General features: G+C 45.8%; 1 protein-coding gene across 4 annotated transcripts in view; it reads left to right on the top strand.

The window, feature by feature from the left end:
• ST3GAL6 (ST3 beta-galactoside alpha-2,3-sialyltransferase 6) overlaps positions 1–16168 on the top strand; it is an 87155-nt gene that overhangs the window by 28070 nt on the left and 42917 nt on the right. Inside the window, exons 2-6 of one of the 4 annotated variants that reach the window (XM_074999758.1) lie at positions 4783–4838; positions 8464–8637; positions 8977–9076; positions 13148–13246; positions 15526–15603. In XM_074999758.1, the coding sequence (XP_074855859.1) occupies positions 8583–8637; positions 8977–9076; positions 13148–13246; positions 15526–15603 (332 nt within the window). In that variant the 5' untranslated portion in view covers positions 4783–4838; positions 8464–8582. Of the gene's footprint in view, positions 1–4712; positions 4839–8463; positions 8638–8976; positions 9077–13147; positions 13247–15525; positions 15604–16168 lie in introns of all 4 variants that reach the window. The other 3 variants (XM_074999748.1, XM_074999740.1, XM_074999767.1) reach the window with 3 other exon arrangements.

Here is a 16168-nt window from a genome sequence, read left to right as displayed (position 1 = left end):
AAAGCTTGTGCTCCAAAATATCTATTAGTCTATAAGGTGCCACAGGACTTCTTGTTGTTCTCGAAGCTACAGACTAACACGGCCACCTCTCTGACAGCTGGAGAGTCACTGCTGTGCCCACAGGGCCTGGGTGGTTGGCTCCCCACGGAGCTCCCAACTGGAGCCTGACTGCTGCCTGGGCTCTCAACCTCCCCAGTGCCCCTCTTCAGAGGATGCAAGTGCTCCTGGTGAGGAGATGCACTGCTGAAAAAGCTTCAGTAATTAATATGGTAAGTGAGCTTAACTGTGCAGTGTAGGGATGGCCTGAGAGTTGGAGGGGCACCTGAACTACTGGGCTGGACTTTGTGTCCCACCCTAGGAGTTGGCGTTTAGGAGCTCAGGTGGGAGAACATTGTTGTACATTGTGGTTATGTAGGGCTGTGGGGTGGGCAGTTGGTTCTAGGGGTTTGCTTCACTTAGTTCATGTGTTTGTGAGTAAAAAGACAACATTCAGGAAACAGTCCAGTGCCAAGTGTAAGCGGAATCCAGATGTTAAGCATCACTGCTATTGTTCTATCTTGCTGTTTCATAAGGTGTGCGTGGGGGGGGGTGGGGGGGGTTGACCTGGTGCAGGATCTGGCAGGGGGTATGGGTGCAGGACCAGGGGCAGAAGACTGGGAGCAACGAGGGTCTGGCATGCTAGAGTCAGGCTCTGGCAGAAAGATTTACCTGGGCACCTCCCAGCCAGCAGCCTACAGGACACTAAGGCAGGCTCTCTGCCTGCTGCAACCCCAGACCACTCAAAACTGTTCCCTGTTCCATGTGGTGCTCTGCTCCAGATGCCAGGAGGAGGGGGAGGCTCCCTGCGCTGCTTCTGCTCCCTCCCTGCAGCAAAATCTCTCAGCTCCTATTGGCCAAAAGCTGGCCAATAGGAGCTGAGAGATTTTTTGCGAGACGGGGGAGCCCTCCTTACCCAGCTTGTGATCTGAAGCAGAGAACAACATGGAGTAGGAATTGTGGCTGAGACAGTTTGCATCTTGCCCACCCCTGCTCTGTGTAAGACACAATCTGAGCCAGCCATTGTGACTCCCTGGTGGGTGCCAGACAACAACTAACATGCCTTCTTTGGAAAATTACCTTGTTTAGGAAAACGAAGGCAGGTTGAGGGTGAAGAGGAGGGTTGGAATGAATTTGCAGTGAGCCTTGCATTCTGATTCATAAATTGCTCTGAGCCCCTAGGAATCATTTGAAAAGGGATAGAGAATAAGTCGGGATATCTTATTGCCTCTGTATAAATGCGTGACATGCCCACATCTTGAGCACTGCATACAGACATGGTCACCTCATCTCAAAAAAAAAAAAAAACCCAAAAAACAAACAACCCCCTTCCCAACACCTTGGCATTGGAAAAGATTCAGTAAAGGGCAACAGAAATAATTAGGGGTTTGGAATGGGTGCCATATGAAGAAAGATTAAAAAGATTGGGACTTTTCAGCTTATAAAAGTGGATGCTAAGGGGGGGATAAGATAGAGTTCTGTGAAATCATGACTGGAAAAAGTGGATAAGCAAAAGTTGCTTACATGTTCCTATAACATAAGAACTAGGAGGGTCACCAAATTAAATTAATGGGTAGCAGGTTTAAAACAAAAGGAAGGTTTTACTTTATGCAGCACATGGTTCGCCTGTGGAACTCATTGCCAGAGGGTGAAGACCTGGACTTTTATCCAGGGCTCAAAAAAAGGAGACTAGATAAATTCATGGAGGGTAGGCCCATCAGTGGCTATTAGCCAGGAGGGGTAGTAGTGGTGTCTCTAGTCTCTGTTTGTCAGGAGTTGGAAATGGATGACAGGAAAGGGATTGCTACCTGTTCACTCCCTCTGGGAAATTTGGCATCGGCCTCTGTTGAAAGGCAGGATACTTGGCTAGATGTGTAAAACAGGTGCTGATGTAGAAACCTCCCTATAGCCTTGGGACAAAATGAAACTATGATGGTGTTTGTTTATGTAGACCCCAGCTAGAGGTGCTTTTTCTTCCCTTACCTGAACTGACTGGCAGGCTGTGCTGATGAAGAGGAGAATGTGTTGGTTCTATAAACACTATACTCTTGCAGTTCCTAAATGTGATACCAACCTGATCCTGAAATAAAGGCCAGGCAGCCTTGGGATGCTAAAAGCAACTGGCTGACCCTGCTGGAGTGCTCCCAATGCACTGTGCAGGCATGCACAGCTAAGCTGCTGGTTGCAAGAGCAGATGAAATGCTTGATGATAAGATGACAGTCTGGTCATCTGCCACCATCCCTGCTGAACACCACTAGTGGAGATTAAGTGCTGGGAAAATACCTGTTGCTATGGAAATTCTAGTCCCTTCCATCTTCTCTGCTTCTGGAGTACAGTGTTCTGTTCCTGGAAAAGTAAGTAGAAAAAAATCCCCTGCAGAAAGCTGGTTCGTGTGAGGAAGCATATGAGCAATAGAGGCAGTGTCTGGGGGAATGCGTGGCTCATTCATTTAGTGTGCTCACAAGAGAAGGTTTCAGCTTCCGTAAAGCAAACAAAGAAAGCCGGCTCTGCCCCTTTAATTCAGGTGGATTAGACAGGGTATACACACAAATTAAAACTCCTGTCCAGCTTAGTGGATCCAACACAGGGAAAACATTTTTTTTTACTTATTGTAAGAGCACATTTGTTAAGACCAACCTTTTTCACAGTATAATCTTAGTTTGGGCTGACCTGGCTTGATGGAGAATTTCACGCACAAGGAAATGGCTGAAGAGATTTATAACTACCTGCCCTTTAAGAAATGTAATATAAGTGAGTTAAACTAAGACACTATTACACTGACCATGCACAGCTGGAGAGCAAAACCTTGTCCTGTTCCCAACCCCAGCACCTTCAGTTTAAATTCAGACATTTAATGATTCTCTAGTATTTTCCAGTCTCTTTTAAACAGGATTTGAAAAAAAGAGAACTCTCTGTAACCTGCTAAATTTATGTCAGAAATGGCATTGAAAATAAGGGAAAATGGCATGAGAGAGGAAAAGAGTTCAGGACTAGAATAAATGGAAGAAAATACTTAGGTAATCTAAAGCTCTACCACAAGTCTTTAGTATTCCTTTGCTGAAAAAAGGGTAGAGGTACCAATCTATGGAAGGATGTTTTGCAACAGATTGCATTAATTCTGACTCTTTTTATTTTTTGCTGCGTATTAACTGAGCAGTATAAATACAAGTCTTTTAAATCTACTCTACTGGGTAAGTGTATGTTGTTTATGAAATTTTTCATTTTATACCATGGGTCCAAATCATAAAGATGTCACCAATGTATCGTAAGTAGAGGAGGGGTGATAGGGGATGAGAGCTGAGGACTCGTTGTTCCAGGTCAGCTATAAATATATTAGCATATTGTGGGGCCATGTGGGTGCCCATCTCCCCACTGATCCCACTTTGGAATTCCAAAAAAAAATTACAGCTACTTAAGGAACTCCTTTAACTCTACACCATCTGAGCCCCAACCTGGATTATTCTATTTACTTCCCAGAATCCACAAACCTGGAAACCCTGGATGTCCTTTCATTTCAGGTATTGGCAACCTTACCACCAGACTATCCAGTTATGTGGACTCCCTCCTCAAACCCTATGCCACCAAAACTCCCAGCTATCTGTGAGATACCACCGACTTCCTGAGGGAATTACAAAACATCAGAAAAGTTCCTGACAACACCATCCTTGCCACCATGGATGTAGAGGCTCTGTATACTAATATGCCACATGAAGATGGATTACAAGCGATCAGGAATACCATTGCTGATGTCACCACAAATCTCTACCAAATATTCATAAACCTGAATTACCCACCAGGAGAAATAAAAAAAAATCGACAGGGCCAGACGAATACCCAGAGACCACCTACTCCAAGATAGGCCCAAAAAACCCAAGAACAGAACGCCACTGGCTGCTGAACTCTCTTTTATATTCAAATTCGACCCATTAACATGTGGTTTGAACCGGGATGGGAATTTTCTAGCTCATTATAAGGGCTCTTATGCATACTTGGCTTTATCTAATTCTTGATTCCCCCCATCCTTCTGCCCCTCTACTCTCTGATTTGCTCACCTTGATAACATTTTTCTGATTTGTCAACCTTGATTGCTATTTTTGGTTCTCTGTGCCTTAAATATTGAGTCTGTTCTGGTATGGCTATGGTCTGAAGAAGTGGGTCTGTCCCACGAAAGCTCATCACCTAATACATTATGTTGTTAGTCTTTGAAGTGCTTCTGGACTGCTTTTTTGTTTTGATAGTATATAGACTAGCACAGCTGTCTCTCTAGGGCTTCGCTTTGTTTTTGTCCTGAATATGTCTGTGTTTGAAGCCAGTGAGAGCAGAATAAGGCCCTTGTACATAGTGATCTTGAGTGTCTTGATACTTTGTAACTTAAATATGTGGAAAACTCTCTGAATGTTTTAATAGAATCCGCTAGCTTTGTTTTTCTACATTTCCTTGGGTTGTAGATTAACTAAATTTAAAAGATTTATTTAGGTTCCTTATAAGAAATGACCCTGGTTCTCTTTACTTCAAAATCACATATCCAGTCACAGGAAATTATTCAGCAAAGGAGTGAAAGCAGCTAATGTAAACAGTACCTGAGTCTGGCTTATCACATTTCCTTTTCTTGTATTTTTGAAGTGCTTGTCAAAGGTTGGGCAGCTGTAGTTCAGCCCTCTGTTTACTCACATAGCAGGTAGCAGCAGTTCAAGTGGCGCACACACGCTGTCCCTTCTCAACATTTGTGTATGTCTGCACTTCAGAATTAGGATGAAGTTATTGAGATTGACATTGATCATCTGATCTGATGAAGTTGAAGGTGCGTGTTCTCACAAAGCATGTGTGATTGTTATAGTGTGTCCTCACTACCATGGCTTCCATTGATTCTCACAGTGATGCATTGTGGGTGGCCATCCCATAGTTCCTGCTGCCCATTTAAACTCCCAATCCCTGATAGGACACAAGCATTGTCACGGATGGTTCTGGGTGCGTGTTGTCAGCCTCCGGTGATGCACTTATCTCCTGAATGTGGTACAAATGGTCCCTCCTCCTGTAGGTTCTCTCTTACTAGCAGTGCCACACTAACTCGAGCCTAGCTCCTTAAATATTTTGCTTCTAGTTCCATTTATCAAAGCCACCAAAGGGCAGAAAACTTGAATTATGCAATGGATTTTTGAAATCACTTAAAAGGGCAGCTTCTGCCTTAAGTTATATCCTTACCACAGCATTGGCTCCAGGTGAGTAACTGAGGGATAGACAGGGTAGAACACGGTATTCCCAAATCTTCTTCATAATTACCAGTTTAGTGTCTGTTATTTTGTAAAGATCTGCTAGCACAAACTGTTATGCCCATACTACTCAGAATCCCACTGAAGTGGCTGTTGAGGCAAGAATCAAGTCAAAGCTAACATATCTACTTTAACATGATATAGGCAGCTCAGATTGGTTGCCTAACACATTGTATGGAAACTCTCTGTCTTCAGTTGCTTATTTTCTTGCAATCTGTTCGTCGGGAATTTTCCACATCTGGTATTTGCTTTATGCATTTTTTTTTTTTTTTTGGATGGGGGAATAAAATCTGTAAATGCTGTTCATGTTAAAAATGCACCTAATTTCTTCACCAGATGTGCCAAGGATCCTATGAATAACAGCGTAATTCACCACACAAATTTCATGTGTCCTGTGGAAAAAAAACGAGTATTTTAAACTGTGATTAAAGACTGTATTATAATGAATAATTCATAGTGGGGCAAGATTAAGATTGCGTGAGCAACCTTAACTGTAGCATTTTCTAACTTCTGAGTGCTTCACTTTGCAAGCATGGTGATTGTCTTTTAACATTGCTGTTTCATATGGAGTTTCTTTATAAATGTAAATAGTGACATTTGGTAATGTGACCAAAAGTATAGTTTGTGTTCTTTTGTTTAGTAAATTTCTTTGGAAGGGCAAATTGTTAGTAAACAGTTATTCAAAAATGTAGATAGATATTTTCCACTGTTTTTAAAATCTAAATTGAAATACAGTTTATGAGCTGAGAATTCAATACTTTTCAAGTCAGACGAGGGACTAATTTGCTTCTCATTTGCACGGCTTTTACACTGTTCTGACTCCATTAGGCCAGATCCTCAGCTGATATAAATTGGCATAGCTGCACTGAAGTGAGTGAAATCAATTAAGAATTTTGATACAGCTGAAAATATAATCCATTTTCAGTTGATTCACTCCTGATGTGCACTGGTTGAAGTGGGAGGAGGATCAGGCCCTTTCTATTTATGTAACTTACCAGTGTATCATTATCTTCTGCCCTGTGGGTGGATGAGGTGTGGGTGTCACAGGGGCTCTATTTTGATAGCTGTTTCTAACAAATTATTGCGTGTGCCCATTTCCTTGCAAAGGAATCCCCTAACCTGACATTCTATACTCCTGTAGAACTTTACTAACCAGCAGCCCAGCCTGTTTACTATAGTTTCCTTTCAGTTTTAGGGAAGGGCTTGTGGAAATCAGAGTTTTGTTGTGTGCCCTAAAATGGAAGAAGACTGGACTGTGGCCGAAAGCATGCAGTCTGAATTAAGTTAAAGATGTGGAGGAGATTCTCGGGAGGGGGATGTGTGAGGCGTTGAGGCTGAGGCCTGAGTTGATAATCAAAACAGTAAAGCAGGGCAGGGGTGACCATGTATCCTTCCTGGGTTTGAAATGTGATTTGTTCATTGCATGGCTTCCTTATCTACAGATACCATTATAAACTCTGGCTCTGGTCTTGCAATCTTATCTATGAGGAAGGCGTGAGCAGTTCGCACCTGAGACTCGGTGGCCAGGGCCTGTTGGGTGGATCTTTAGCCCCACCCAAGAGTCTATGGGCTAAGTTTGGGGCGTGCCCCCAAGAATCTAGTTCCCCCTTTGGTGGGAGAGGGGTTCCCTGGGGGGGCTCCCGACTCCCCTCAGTGCCTGGGGGAGGGTCCTGGGCTGCACCCTCCAGTGGCCTACCGAGTGTCAACTCTGGCTTGGGGCCTGCTGCCTCAGAACCAGCTCCTGCCTCTTGGCTGGTCAGCCCCAAGCTGGGCTGGCTTCTCTCCCTTTATACTCCTCCAGGCCTGACACTGGCCACAGGTGAACCAGGGTGGGGCTGATTGGGCCAACAGGCCCTGTTTAACCCCTTCCTTGCCTGGCCTTCCTCTCACACTCCTACAGAAGGGTTTTTAACTCCCTAGGGCTCTGAGCAGGTACATGGATCTGCATTCAGGATCAAGGTCCACATGGACTGTAATCCTTTCGTCAGTCAGCTTTCAGTGTCCTTTGATGCTGAAATAATCTGGCTATGGCAATGGGATGCAGCAGTATATTCATACAGGTGATGCCATAAAATCACCTGTTTGATGTTTGGTATGAGTCACGTAGATGTTGTTCAGGTGTCTTAAACTGCTAGGAAAACAAAAACGAGCATAGTGCTGCTTAAAAGGCTTTGCAGGATGTGATGCATAGAGTTTAGAGCTCAAAGGCAGAATGTTTTCAGCTACCTGAGAAATATACCTGTATGTGTATATTGATGTAATTGATTTCTGTCAGCATATGGCTTACTAACTTTAAAACATTTATGCAGCATCTGTGTATATGCAGCAGCCCCTCCCACTACAAGCTATTTTTCACAGTAGAGGGAAAAGTGAAGATAGCAGAAGGCTATGGCTACACTTGAGGGGTTTTTTTGTTTTTTTGGTTTTTTTTTTTGACAAAACAGGCTTTTTTTCTGACAAAATTCATGGACCGTTCACAACTACAAATGTATTCTGTTGACATTCTGCTGACATTCTGTTGACAGAACTCGGTGCTTTTGTCGACAGCCTTCTGCCTCTTCCCCACAAGGCAGACCGTCTTTCTCAACAGAACCTGTCAACAGAAAAGCCGTGTGGGTGCTCTGGGGGGCAGACGAGAGCTTCAGGGTCACCAGGCAGCACTGTCTGCTATGCTTCTGGTTGGCCGCTCGGTCAAGAGAGGGCCCGGACGTCCAGCCATTCTGTCGACAGAGAAGATCACTTTTTTTCACATTTGTGTGTGGATGCATTCTGTCAGCAGAAGTTTTGCCAGAGATCTCTTCTGATGGTGACTTCTGTTGACAGATTGTTGTAGTGTAGACATAGCCGAAGAGTGTATGTTTCTTTTATCATTTTGCGACCAAACCTCTACTATTCAGAGGGCTAAGTGACAGATGACCTATTCATAGCTGCTGAAAGGGCTGTGTGATAATTTGGAGGAAGGTCATTATTACTTCCCTCTTCCATTTCTTCCCTCTGTTTTGGCCTGCTGCTTTCTAATTTTGATTTTCTTCAACCTCATAAATTAGATGAAAACTTTAAAAAAAATCTTTTCATCTTTTCCTGATATTGCTCCCAAATTAAGTAGATGCACGAGAGCTTTCCTGAAACTAATGAGAAGCCTTCTTTTCTCCACAGTGAACTCCTTGTCAGGAAGTGATGGGAGTTAGAGGACAGCTCAGAGGTGGTTAAGAAGACCAGATAAGCTAATCGCATGCCTTTGGACATCCCATTCATCACAGCCTGGCTTTAATAAAATGCAATGGGGGAAAAGAAAAAGACAGTATCAGTTAAAACTTAACATTATGACAGGTAGGTTTCAGAGATCATATCTTGTCCCATTTCAATGCCTTCAGACCAGATACTTGTTTCCCATGCAAATAAATATATTTGCACTATCGCAGTGAAATATTCATGTTGATAAGTGCAGAGGAACATAGCATTCAGTTGTTGCTATGGAGATCTTGAATGCCTAAACCTAAGGGACCCAGCAACCCTCTGGATAGGTTTTAAGACCTGAGTAACCATTTTGATCCAATTGATGGATCTGAATTAAATGCAGTTAATAGCAGTGGTAGCAGTTTGCCTCATCCCATTAAAATATGTGGAAATAAGTGTACAATAAAAGTATTTTATCCTGTTACATTTCAGGGCTGCCAGCCATGAAACGGGTTCTGCTTTTGATTTTCCTGGCTGCTGCTGGTATATACGTTATTCTTCACTGCAGTCTGTGGAAGACGAATGTCTATTGGTAAGTTTAATATCTGCTGAGGTGATGGTGGGCTCCACAAAGGTATTTAGGTGTTGCCACCCTTAGTGTCACAACACCTAACTTTTAGCTCTCCTAGAAAATCATGGGAGCAGTGCTGTAATCTGAAACGTTTGTTACGTGTCTCAGTGCCCTTTGCAATGAATGGGAGGAGATCTATGGAAACCTGCACCCTAGGTGTTGAGCTGCCTAAACTAGCAAATGGGGAGTGCTTACCAGAGGGGTGTGCTAAGCCCTGCCCTTCCCATGAAGCTAGGCACCTCTCTGCAGCCTGGACTTAGGTGGTGATTTCTGCTTGTGCCATCCATTTGTTGGAACCCAGTACCTGGATTTAGGTGGTTTATGTGACTTAACTGCTGTTTTGCTCGAATGAGTTAAGCACCTGCCTCAGTCCAAACAAAAGGGCCAGAGGAAAAGGTGGTGGTGCTCACCAAAAAAACAGTGGGAGTCCAGTCCCACGGGGCTGGCAGATGCGGCGGCAGGCAGGTCAGTGGGTGGGACAGCAGGGAGGGAAGCAGGGGGGTAGTGGGGAGCAGGAGTCGGGCCACGGCCTCCCAGAATGACCCGGCTATGTCCCATAACACGGCCACGAATTCCTGCCATGCTGCCTGGCGCCAGGCAGACTCCTCCCCGTCATATTGGAGCCTCTCTTCAGCCACCTCCACCTGCTGCCAGAGAGTCACCAGGAGCTGAATGTCGATGGCGGCTGTCCCCTGTGTCCGGTGGGGGCGGGCCTGTCCTAGTGCCGGCGGTGCCCCTGGGCACTGGCAGTCCCTGGCCTCTGGCGGGCTCTCCAAGACAACAGACAGTGCCTGGCTGTCTGGGGCCTCTGATGGTGCGGCTGTGGAAACAGGGAGGGGGGAGAGGGAGGCCATTAGTACTGTGCCCTGGCCCATGGCCCGCGCCTCCTGCCCTCCCTTGAACACTGGGTCTTTGTCCCCCATGCCCTGTCTGTGGGTATGGCGCCCCTGTGGGCAGCCCCATTGTGTGGTCACCCCACCCCCCGGGCTTAGGGCACAGTGGTGTCCATGGGAGCAGGTGCTGACGGGCGCTGACGGTTGTGCCACCGTCCCGGGGCGTTGCTGTGGCTGGGCTGTTGTGAGCTGGGGTCTTCTGGGAGTGTGGGGAGCCCCTGGTAATGTCTGGTGCTGCCGCCCCATGGCCCGGGGGTGTGTGCCCCCTGGGGTACGTACCTGATGGTCCACTGCCACGGTCAGGGGATGCCCGTCGGCTGGATGCCCAGCTGGAGCTCTGGGATGGGAGGTTGATGAGGAGCCCCCGCTCCTTGCTGCTGGACCCCTTCCCAGCAGTTCTGGGGGGGTGGGGGGTTCTCCTCCAGTGGGGCCCGGGATTCGGGGTTGGCCTCTGGGCCAGATTCCAGCTCTGAGGTCTGCTGGGGCTTGTTGGCCATGGTGTCCAGGATAGCCATCGGGGAGAGGGTGTCCCAGGGGCCCAGGATGGCCCTGAGCTCCCTGTAATAGGGGCAAGTGGCGGGGGCGGCCCCAGACTGGCTGGCCGAATTCCAGGCCCAGGCGTACCCCTGCCGCAACTCCTTGTCCTTGCTCCAGAGATGATCTGGAGTGCAGGCGAGGTGCCCTTGGGCAGCTAGGCCCTCGGCCAGCCGGGCGAACGCTTCTGCGTTCCGCCGCTTGCTCCCCATCATGTGGAGCACCTCCTCCTCACCCCAGAGCCCCAGCAGGTCTCAGAGCTCAGCCTCCAACCAGGAGGGGCTCTGCTGCTTCTTGCCCACCCCCAGCTGCCTGGGCGCCCTGGGACCCTTGGGGTGGGACCCCTGGAGGGGGGCTCTGGGGACTGGCTGGTTGCCATGGGTATCGGGTGGGTGGATCGGGGCCTCTGGAGGATGTGCAGGCTGGCACGTGTGTGTGCTGCTGCCTGCACGCTCTCAGCATCCTGCCACAGGAAATCTGGGTCCATGGTGCTTTAAAGGCTGCTGTGTGTGGTGGTGATAGAGCCTCATAGGGGCTGGACAGCACGTCTCAACCTCTCAGCTGATTGTCGCCATGGAGGACCCTGCTATTTCAAGGTAGCAGGATGCGGATTGTCTACACACGCCCTACTTCGACATTTAACATCAACGTAGGGCGCTATTCGCATCTTCTGATAGGGATAGCGGTTTTGACATCTGGCCACCTAACATCAATTTCAACTTCAAAGTAGCGTACACACAAAGCACACTATTTCGAAGTTGTGCTGGCTATTTCGAAGTAACTGGCTAGTGTAGACACGGCTTATATGTTAAACTATATAGTTTGTTAAATACACACATATCTATACACATTTATCCTTCTAGTTAGTGTAAAATGCAAAAAAATGCCCATCGGAAAACATAATCCTGACTGTGCATATAAAATGATGGGGTCTAAATTGTCTGTCACCACTCAAGAAAGAGATCTTGGAGTCTTTGTGGGTAGTTCTCTGAAAACATCCATTCAAAATACAGCAGCAGTCAAAAAAAAAAACAAATTGAATGGGAATCAGTGGGAAATGGTGAGATAATGAGACAGAAAATATCATATTGCTTCTACATAAATGCATGATACACTCACACCTTGAATACTGTGTGCATATCTGGTGGCCCCATCTCAACAAAGGATATATTGGAATTGGAAAAGGTACAGGAAAGAGTTACAAAATAATGAGAGGTGTGGAACAGCTTCTGTATGAGTAGCCATTAATGAGACTGGAACTTCTCAGCTTCAAAAAGAGAGGACTTGTGGGTAGGATGGCATATAATAAAGATCTATAAAATCTTGAGTGGTGTGAAGATAGTAAATAAGTATTATTTACTCCTCATAACACAAGAACCAAAGGTCACCAAAGAAATTAATAGGCAACAGTTATCAAACAGAAGGAATTACTTCATCACACAAGCACAGTCAGTCCTTGGAACTTTTTGCCACAGGATGTTGTGAAGGCCAAGACTTTTAAAAAATCTAGGTAGGTTTATGGAAGATGGATCCATCAACGGCTATTGGCCAAAAATGGGTAGGGAAGTAAACCTATACTCAAAGTGTCCCTAGCCTCTCCTTGCCAAAAGCTGGGAATGGACAGCAGTGGATGGCTCACTTGATGATTACCTGTTTTATTCATTCCCTCTGGAACATCTGGCATTAGCCGCTGTCAGAAGACAGGACATTGGGCTATATGGAATTTGGTCTGTCCCCTTATGGGTCTTCTTAAGTTCTTAAATTTAGTATAAAGCTCTATTTAGTTGTAAACAAAAAATTGTTGTAATAGTTACCAAGCAATGAAAATGAACCTTTAATGGAAAATAATTAAAAAGTACACCTACAAAATGAGATTTAATATAAGCTATTTCAGTGAAGTTTCCTGCTTGCTGATGTAAAGCATGATTGAAACCAGTCATCTAAATCACTTTAACTTAAATCAGTTCACCTTGATGTAAAGCCACGCCCTTCTGAAGGGTTGGATTTGATGGTCTCGAGTTTCCACCTACCTGTGTCATTTTATAACATATAAGTAGGGTCCGACTAAATTCACAACCATGAAAAATGAGTCATGGACCACAAAATCACATCTTTTGCGCACTTTTACCCTATCCTGTACCAATTTCCTGGAGGTGGCTAGTGTTTCTCAAACTGGGGGTTCTGACTCAAAAGGGAGTTGCAGGAGGGTTGAAAAGTTATTTTAGGGGAGCTGCAGTATTGCTTTACTCCTACTTCTGCACTACTTTCTGTTCTCGGCAGCCAGAGAGTGGCAGCTGCTGACTTAAGGTCCTGCTCTATAAGCAGCAGCACAGAACTAAGGGTGGCAGTACAATACCAGACCATCCTTACTTCAGCACTGCAGCTGGTAGTGACTCTGAGCTGAGATTGCAGCCAGTAAGTGACTCTGAGCTGAGATAACGCCCAGCCAACAGCAGTGCAGAAGTGTGGGTAGCAGTACCTCAATATCCACCCTTAACTATGAGCCCCCATCGCAAAATTCTGTTTGGTCCCGAACCCCTACAGTTACGATATCGTGAAAGTCGTGTTTCTGTCTCTGAGCATGCATACTGCTGCTTCACCCTAGGCATCAGGACACCATCCGCCCACTTAAGCTCCAGCACAATCCACAAACAAGGGGAAGACAGGCAGAAGACCATCTATCTTACCTAACAGACCTGAAATGGTAAGCATGCTCAGAGGCCACTTAGCTCTGTTCTAGATAATTCAGGGGCTGGTGGGAGGACTTCCAGTGGTGAGCAAGTTGAGCAAGACGTGGAATACTCTTGCTTTAGGTACCCCCTCAGCCTGATAAAGAGAGGGAATTGTGACAAGGATCTGCCACCTCTCCAGTGAGTGTTCTAACTAGTGGGCTGTGGGATGTCCTGATATAAGCCTCCCCAGTCTTTCCTGCTTGAACCTGTTCCACTGTAAGGAAATAATTTGAGTATTAGCTGTGCTAGAGAGAGACTCGCTCCATAATCCACTGGTGAGACCACTAACCTGAGAAATGGCAGATACTGGTTCAAATCCCTTTTTTTTTTTTTTTTTTTTTTAACAGAAGGAGGGATTTGAACCAGATGTCTCTTGCATCCTGGGGCAGTGCTATAACCACTGACCAAAACTACCTGTTTTGCCTGGACTTGGGCAGGTGCCTAACTCATTCACTCAAGAAGTTATGTTAAGCCACCTAACTCCGAGAGGAGTTTCCCCATTGCTGATCATGAGCAGAGATAGGCACCTCCCTGAGGCCTTAATTTAACTGCCTATCTCCAGGAGAGGACGACAAGAGTACACCCTCTGTTCAGTGTCTCCCACCGGCTAGCTTCGGTGGCACCACTTCTAATGTGTTGGCTTATGTATTCTGCATTGAAAGACACCAATCTCTCCCCATTCATTATATAAGGAGCCTGGTGCCTAATGTGGCTGTTGTGGCTCACATTGTTGTACCAGTGATTTTTTTTTCTTGACACCTAAAAGTTAAGCATCACAATGTGCTGTGTTGCAACACCTAAGCCAGTGGTCAGCGACCTTTGGTACGTTGCTTATTGGGCTAATCCAGTGGCGGGCTGCAGGATATTTTTATTTATTTTGACCATCAGCAGGCATGGCCTCTTTGCAATTCCCACTGGCTGTGGTTTGCCATTCCTGGCCAATGGGAGCTGTGGGAAATGGAATCCAGCCCCTGCACTGCTTCCCACAGCTCCCATTGACCAGGAATGGCAAACCGATGTTGGGGGGCCATGCCTGAAAACAATCAACATTAACAAAATGTCTTGTGGGCTGGCAGTAGCTTTCCCTGATGGGCTGTGGACTGAAGGTTGCTGAGCCTTTCTCTTGATCCAGGCTTTATCCCTCAAGCGTTAGTGTGAATGGGTTGCCTGGGCTGCAAGTGAACCATCAGCTGGGGGAGGTTAGCTCCTCACTGACCTAGCTGTGCCTTCCTGAGCACCCACCCCCGAGTGCCAGGTGGGTGGCATGTGGCCCCTTCTTTCTCTCAGCCGTCCCCCAAACAGACGGTAGAGTTGGAGTTTGGGATGCACTAGCCCCAACATGCCTCCCTCAAGAGGAGCTGCCTGCCTGGACTGGGGCCAAGGAGGAGGGCAAGCAGGGGAAGGATTCTGGAAAGAGTGCGGGCAGGGCTACGGAGCCCTGTTTGAGGGGGCAAATCCTTCCCCAACCTAAGCACCATACCGCCTGATTTCTCTGTGCAGGATTTTCTTCTCTCCTCTCACAGAAGAACTGAGTGTTTGTTTTTAAGTATTCTAGCATAACAGAACTGCAAGGAACCCTGAGAGATCATCACATCCATTCTCCTGCATGCATGGAAGGACGAAGCACCATCTAGATCATCTGATTTCTCCTTCCAAAGTGGAGTACTTTGCATTTGTCCTTATTTAATTTCACCCTATTTATCCCATACCATTTTTTGCGTTTGTCCAGATCACTCTGAATTATATCCTATCCTCCAAAGCACTTGCAACCCCTTGCAACCACAGACCTAAAAAACCCTTCTCCTCCTGCAAGTTTAGCTGTCCGCTTTAGTCAGCAAAAGAGTTTTGTATGTCTCCGCAGGGCCGTAACACGTCTTCCATTTGTAGTACTTTAATAACTGTTAGGTAATGAAAATAGATATCTTGAAGCAGCACTGAATAAGTATTACCAGTAAAAAGAATAGTATTAAAGAGCTTGCGGGACCTGGGAGACTGACCAGCTGGGTCGGCAGTTGCATTAACCCAAGACTCTCGCAACTTGATTGCATGTATCTTGAGGGTTTACTGTACTTACAAACCTTTATTTTGCCTACATTTGTGATTTTTTTGTAAGTGGAATCTACTGACATCATTAGAACTAAAAAAAGTCCATTTATTGAGCTTGGTTGTCAGAATTTCCCAGCCTGTTACTGCCACTTCCTATAGTTTTCTGTTCAATTTTTATTAATTCTTTAATATTGTCTTCTTTTAGGCTGCCTCTAAATGCTGCAGAAAGAAAAACTGCCCTAGAAACTTGCTTATCGAAGCCACCGTTTTTGTCTTTATTGAAGTAAGTCCAAATTTTGAATGTGAGAGATTTGTTATCAACACATTTTAACCACTGACATTTTAATCTTAGCTACCAGATCAGGTGTGACCCACGTGACTCATGCATCTGACAAAGCAGGTCTTTGCCCACAAAACCTTATGCTCCAAAGTATCTGTCTATAAAGTGCCACAGGACTTCTTATTGTTTTTGAACATACAGACTAACTTAGCTATTCCTGTGTATATGCCAACTGCTTTGTGACACTGTTAACACAAAGAAACTGTCATTTACATCACCAGAGCATCGTAAAACAGTCAGAACATACTTAAGTGGCGAATTATATGATGGTTCAGCAACCTTTCTGAGTCGAAGTGCCAAATTTTGACCTTTTGACCTCTATGTACAGCTTGAGTGCCAGTGATACTTTTTAAAGTCACTAAGGCCGTGTCCATACTAGCCCCAAACTTCGAAATGGCCACGCAAATGGCCATTTCGAAGTTTACTAATGAAATGCATATTCAGCGCTTCATTAGCATGCGGGCGGCCGTGGCACTTTGAAATTGACAGTCATGGAGGTTGTGGCCCA

The sequence above is a fragment of the Carettochelys insculpta genome, chromosome 1, assembly GCF_033958435.1.
Source record: "Carettochelys insculpta isolate YL-2023 chromosome 1, ASM3395843v1, whole genome shotgun sequence".
Classification (NCBI taxonomy): domain Eukaryota; kingdom Metazoa; phylum Chordata; order Testudines; family Carettochelyidae; genus Carettochelys; species Carettochelys insculpta.
The sequence above is the reverse complement of the archived record's forward strand: the minus strand, read 5'-3'. Positions and strand labels throughout refer to the sequence as shown.